The sequence below is a fragment of the Glycine max genome, chromosome 7, assembly GCF_000004515.6.
Source record: "Glycine max cultivar Williams 82 chromosome 7, Glycine_max_v4.0, whole genome shotgun sequence".
Lineage (NCBI taxonomy): Eukaryota > Viridiplantae > Streptophyta > Magnoliopsida > Fabales > Fabaceae > Glycine > Glycine max.
Window position 1 is genome coordinate 37,534,768 of NC_038243.2, and position 5,629 is coordinate 37,540,396.

The 5,629-nt window shown below is 29.8% G+C and overlaps 1 protein-coding gene across 2 annotated transcripts; it reads right to left on the bottom strand.

The window, feature by feature from the left end:
* Positions 1 to 215: 215 nt before the first annotated feature.
* On the bottom strand, positions 216 to 3,362 carry LOC100777643 (WUSCHEL-related homeobox 9). Of its 2 annotated transcripts, XM_026129317.2 has the most exons (5): positions 3,116 to 3,362; positions 2,478 to 2,820; positions 1,110 to 1,931; positions 562 to 764; positions 216 to 444 (listed from the first exon to the last, which is right to left on the bottom strand). In XM_026129317.2, the coding sequence occupies exons 2-5, from the start codon at positions 2,611 to 2,613 to the stop codon at positions 439 to 441; spliced, it is 1,167 nt and encodes a 388-aa protein (XP_025985102.1). In that variant the 5' UTR covers positions 2,614 to 2,820; positions 3,116 to 3,362; the 3' UTR covers positions 216 to 438. The 2 variants fall into 2 exon arrangements, with proteins under 2 accessions (XP_025985102.1, XP_040873290.1); XM_041017356.1 differs by having other exon boundaries at positions 216 to 764.
* Between the last annotated feature and the right edge of the window lie 2,267 nt (positions 3,363 to 5,629).

Genomic DNA, 5,629 nt, shown 5'->3' on the forward strand with positions numbered 1-5,629 from the left:
AATTAATAAATAATTTAAAAACAATCCTTAATAACAGAACTCAATGAAACATATCAACAGACTTAAGTAAAAGAAATAATATTATTTATATTCTATGTTTTTTTTACAACATGTAATAATTATATGTTTTATTGCATCACTTATTTTATATTTTATTTATTTTCCTAATTTTCCCCATTGTTAGAATTGAACTAAAAATAATAACATTACTCAAATTAAGAAAAATATAGTTTTAAATTATTTATCCATAGAATGAAAATACATATGTGCTCGTCAACCATAACATGATTTCCATATTTTCAGACTTACGCTCAACTAGTAGTCACTGTCACATTTTAATATAGAGAACAAAGAGACCAAACAAACCAAAAATATATAAAACCCTATATATATATATATAATATTTAAATCCTGCTTTCCTCCTCCAAGTTCACTTCCTTAAACCTGGAAAAAAAATTCAAATAATTTTTACATATTATTTAATATCATCATAAAAAAATCTTTTGAAAATTTAAATCTCTGTATTAGGAATAATCTGTCTTAATGAAAACATGCACACACCAAATAGTAATAAGCACCATGGTGCAGTGGGTGAAGGGTAATGCCTCTCTTATCGGTAGGAACAGGATTGCCGGAAGAGTGGATAAGCACGGCTTCATCTCCAAAGGCTTGGTGCACGTTGAAGGGTCCCATCACAACCTCAAATTCAACACCATTAATGAACACTGTACATTTTGCCCTATCTCCTGCAACCTCACCAACACCTGAGACACCGAATCATCTCTTATATGCAAATCGAAAAACATCATCACTTGCAACTAATTAATTAGATAAGCCAATGAACAGTGCAACACTCAGATCCCTAATTACCATAATAGCCCCCTACGTATCCTTTATTAAAAAAAAAAATGGTTGATGACATAAGAATTTGATGTGATGGATATTTCTGTAACTTACCACACAACCAAATTTACAGCTTAAATTTTCTTTTAATATATGTCTTTAATTTAGTGTGTTCAATCCAATCTATTTGAACAATAGTGGTTAGATACTTTGATTTCCTCAATTTTATAAAAATGATTAATTATTTCTTTTCAAACATATATTACCTTGAAGTTGAGTGATGGGACATGGAACGGTTGAGATTGAAGGAGCAATGGTTGTGGTTGGAGGAGTTGAAGTGAGAGGGAAACTAAGTTGTGGATGCGTTATCTTCAATGCCTTGTCTTCATCTTGGTCTTTCTTTGACAAGGTTCCATAATTCATGATTTCATTAAGCAAAAGACTAGTGCAAGGCCCAACATTTTGTTGACACTGAAGTTGAGATTGCATCATATTGCTCGAGAATTGAGGGACAGAAAACCCAAGTGTTGTTATGGTATTTTTATCCACTACACCTTGCACATTATTGTTGTGCATGGTAAAGGAAAAAGGCTCAGTAGCTTGTGGTAGCAAATTGTTGTCAATGTGGTTATGAGGCTGAAAATAAGTCTGATTCACAGAAGCAGCGGGAGAATTAGGCACTGCAACATCATTGACATTTGAGAAGCCAAAGGAGAATCCAATAGGGTATGCTAATTCCTTTGAAGATGATTTGTCAGATGAAGAGGATGAGGAAGAAGGTGGTGTGGTCTGAGAGAGAGAAGAAGCATCAACCTTCTGTTGTTGTTGTGCTTCTGCATTATGGTTTTGGTTCATCGAGTTTTGGAAGTGGCGGAGCTTGTGCTTGCTCCTGGACTTACGGTTCTGGAACCAGTAGAAGACATTGGCATCACCCACTTGGCCATACTCTTGCAACTGCACCCGTATCTTCCTTATCTCATCCCTTGGGGGATTCACCATCCCAGAATTGAAGATGGCTTCCAGAATGCGGATTTGCTCCGGTTTTGGGTTCCATCTTGGCTTTGGTTCTGGAGTTCTCTCTTCACCTCCTGCAGTTACAAAGGATACAAAAAAAGAGTACCTAAATTTCATGTATGAATTGAAAAATATTAATCAATAACATGTATATATTTTTTTTATCTGTAAAAAACAAAGATAGACATCATGACTTTCAACCAAATTAAATTAGACTAATCAATAATATGTATATACACACATACACAAAGATATGTAATTGACACAATAAACTGAACACGACACTAAGTATGGGCTGCAAATATTTGTATATCAATTATATAAGGGACTAGGTAACTGACCTTTGGAATTCAGTGTTGAATATGGTAGGCAAGCAATATTGTTATCTTTTTAATATACTACACATGCTAACTGTTTCAGTTTCATTTATGTAATTTAAAACACTAAATTATTTTTTTCACATTTGAATTTTATTACAATAATGATCTCCAGCCACGTTTTATGGTAAAAGAGTTGAACTCTCTTCCTTTATGCCATGAAAAAGTGAATGCATGTATTCTAATAAAATTTGAGCCTGAAAAACAAAAGGCGATGATCTTTTAAATATTGCTATTACGAACCTGAAGCATAAGGGCTTCTTTGGTATCCTCCGGTGGAAACTATAGAGGAGTTGATGTCATGCTGCCATTGGTTATGGGGATTATTGCAAGGCTTGGATTTGAACATGTTTGGCCAGTGTCTGTTGGAAGAAGACATGATGATTGGAGAAATTGGGTGAAGGTGATTGCAGAATCACTGAACTGGAAGCTAGCTATAGATATCAAAAGCAACCAACCAAAAGAGAAATAGACAATCAGAGAAGCAACCCTTTTGTTGTTATTTGGTGTTTGGTCTTCAACATATTTCTTCTTATATAGCCTTTTTACCTATCCCTGTGTGGTTGTGTCCGTCACAATTCCATTCCTATAAATAATAATAATAACTATTATTATTATTTTGAAGTCAAACATGTAACATCTTTTCTTTCACATAAACAATTAAACATGATCATGCTAAAATTTACATTCAGTTACATAAATTTTATAGTAATAGTAAAAAAGAAAGCCAATATTTAAGCATGCATAAAAAAAGACAACACACACAACAGGAATCACCTGTGATATATATAAACTAAAATGAAAAGATAAAAAAAAAAAAACACATGTCTGCCATGATCCTTTGCACTATATGTATATAACTAGCTTTTGCTTACACTTACTTTTGCATTAGTAGCCAAATAAATATTTGTGTGCGTATGAGTGTGGAGGTCTTTAAACGCAAAGGGAATATTGATAGAAATACATGGTAAAGAGTTAGTAAGAGACTTGTTGCATGCTAGGTCTTTGAAGAGTCACAAAGTATAGGGGCATAAGGTGAGTTATGATCAGTTTCTATATATCTCCAGATTTGTATAGAGAAAGGAGAAGGGAAAGAGAAAGGGGGAATTTCTTGGTGACTTTGTATTTGCCCACAGTGAATTAATGGGAGGATGAAGAGAGGGAAAAGAAATAAGTGTTGGATTATTCTAATGGAAGAGGTTGTTGGAGGAATAAATATGAGGTGGGGGTTTCAAAGTCAAGAAGGGGTGTGTTGTAGGGTTTGATTGGAAAGCCGTGGTGGGTTAGTAATTGCAAGTTATTTAGATTATATGTCTAGGCTTTTTCAATATTGCTCAAAAAGACTAGTCAATAAATATTTAAGGAATCAAAGGATATCAGGTGCAGGAACCGAAAGAGTTAAAAAAGTAATTAAAATATTTTAATTATCATTAAATACAAGCATTAAAAATAGAATAATTTTAACTTAATTAAAAGATAAATATTAACGGATACTCTTATAGGCGTAGAGCACTAGTTAATGAGTTGAAAGTAAAAATATTTTTTATTGAAATATATAAAAAAAAAATTGTCTATAATATTTGTTGTGGTTTTTTTATGATTTTTATAATAATTTTTTTTTTGTTCAATGACATCAATATAGATAAAGTTGGATTTATAATTTATTTATTTTTATTGTAAATTTGAAGTATCGCTTAGTCAAAAGATAAGGGCATGTTAGGGGAGGTTTTCACTTATATGTTTAAAAATTTCCAAAATCTGTAGGCGCTTTTACTTTAAAAAATTTATTTTAATTTTTATTTTAAATAAATTTACTTTAAAGTTTTCTATCACCTTAAAATTTATTTATGAGTATGGTTTTACATTAATAATGACAATGAAAAGATATCAACAATAATAATAGTAATGTGACAGAGTAATGGTGTGACAAGGTCACAATATGGTAATGATGACAATATTAAACAATAGTAGTGATGGATGTGGTGATGGATGAGTGACAACAATGATAATATTAGTAATGATGATAATAAAGATAACAAATATTTCTAACAAATATTTTTGTCAAATGTAATAAGAGAGTATCTTTTTAAAAATAAAAATTAAATTCATAAATTTTTCTTAATTTTAAAAATAAATGTAAAAATGTTTTGAAAATTACATTTAAAAATCATAATCTTACATCCACCCCTAAATGTACTTAAATCTAAATAAGGGGTTGATCTCTCTCACAAATATTATTTATGCATGCAAATATGCACATCAAACCCTTGACTGTACTTGTATGTAAATATTTAATAGTTATGTACTTGGTAATAGAAAATATTATACACTATCAACTAACAAAATATTATTGTTGTTATGACTAAAGGTATTTATTATAAAAATTAATAAATTTATTATATAATCTTTTACATTATCAACATACACGAATGCTATTTTTTTAATATTTAAATTGTTCTTAAATACTTAATGATCCATCCATCTTCAGCAGGAGCAATTTTTGGTTGCCCTAGGCAAAGGTTGTTTTTTCATGTATATCTTCTCTATTGTTCATTAAACATTTTTATTTGCTTTTTGTATTGATTGCTTTGTTTTTTTTTCTTTTATTTTCCCTTCTACTTAGTAATATGTTGTTTTCTCTGTTCCCACATTTCTGGTCACTTCTATGTGCCTGTGTCTGCACCAAACATGAGAGGAAAAAAATCAGTAAGATCGTCTTGTAGATCCAAGTCTTTGTGATGACGCTGAGGGATGGAAGCAGCGTTCAAAGTTTCTGTAGGTTCATGTTGGTGGGACGACTATGATTATAATCTGAGCATCTTGGTAGAGTATCACACAAAAACAAGCTGTAAATTATTGGGGAAAAAGTTTGAGATTCCAATTTCTTAAGTAGTGACAATTGTGGCGGGGTGTTTTTTTTTTTTTTTACTTTTTCAGGGTTAAATTATATCCCAAGAAGAGATAAGTGGGTATTATTACTTTTTGAGTCGGGAGTCATAATATCTTTTATGATTTTAATTTTTTTTAACTAAAGAAGTTTTATAGTTTTGTTTTTTTATTTTATTTTAAGATTATGACTTTAGAGTCGTAGTCTTGTTTTTTTACGCTCTTTTTTTTTATCTTATTTTGTTTTTAATTTTTTAAAAATTGTAAATAATTTTATTTATTTAATTATTAAATAAATAATTTATTTTTAGTTTTATTAGTTTTATTTAATATATTTTATATTTTTATGGTATTATTTAATATGTTATACATATATATATTTTAATGTTTTTTATTTAAAATATATAATATTTTTTAGTATTGTTTTATTTAATATATTTTGTATATTTAATATTTAGATAATCTTTGAATAATTTTATATAATTTTTTAAAATGAAATATAAAAGTAA

Excerpts from the sequence above, each read along its gene's own strand:
- LOC100777643 (XM_041017356.1), bottom strand. The coding sequence starts at position 2,613 with ATGTCTTCTTCCAACAGACACTGGCCAAACATGTTCAAATCCAAGCCT. Across the intron at positions 1,932-2,477 it reads AAGAAGCCCTTATGCTTCAG|GAGGTGAAGAGAGAACTCCA; the intron begins GTTCGTAATAGC and ends TTGTAACTGCAG. Across the intron at positions 765-1,109 it reads TCCCATCACTCAACTTCAAG|GTGTTGGTGAGGTTGCAGGA; the intron begins GTAATATATGTT and ends TCGGTGTCTCAG.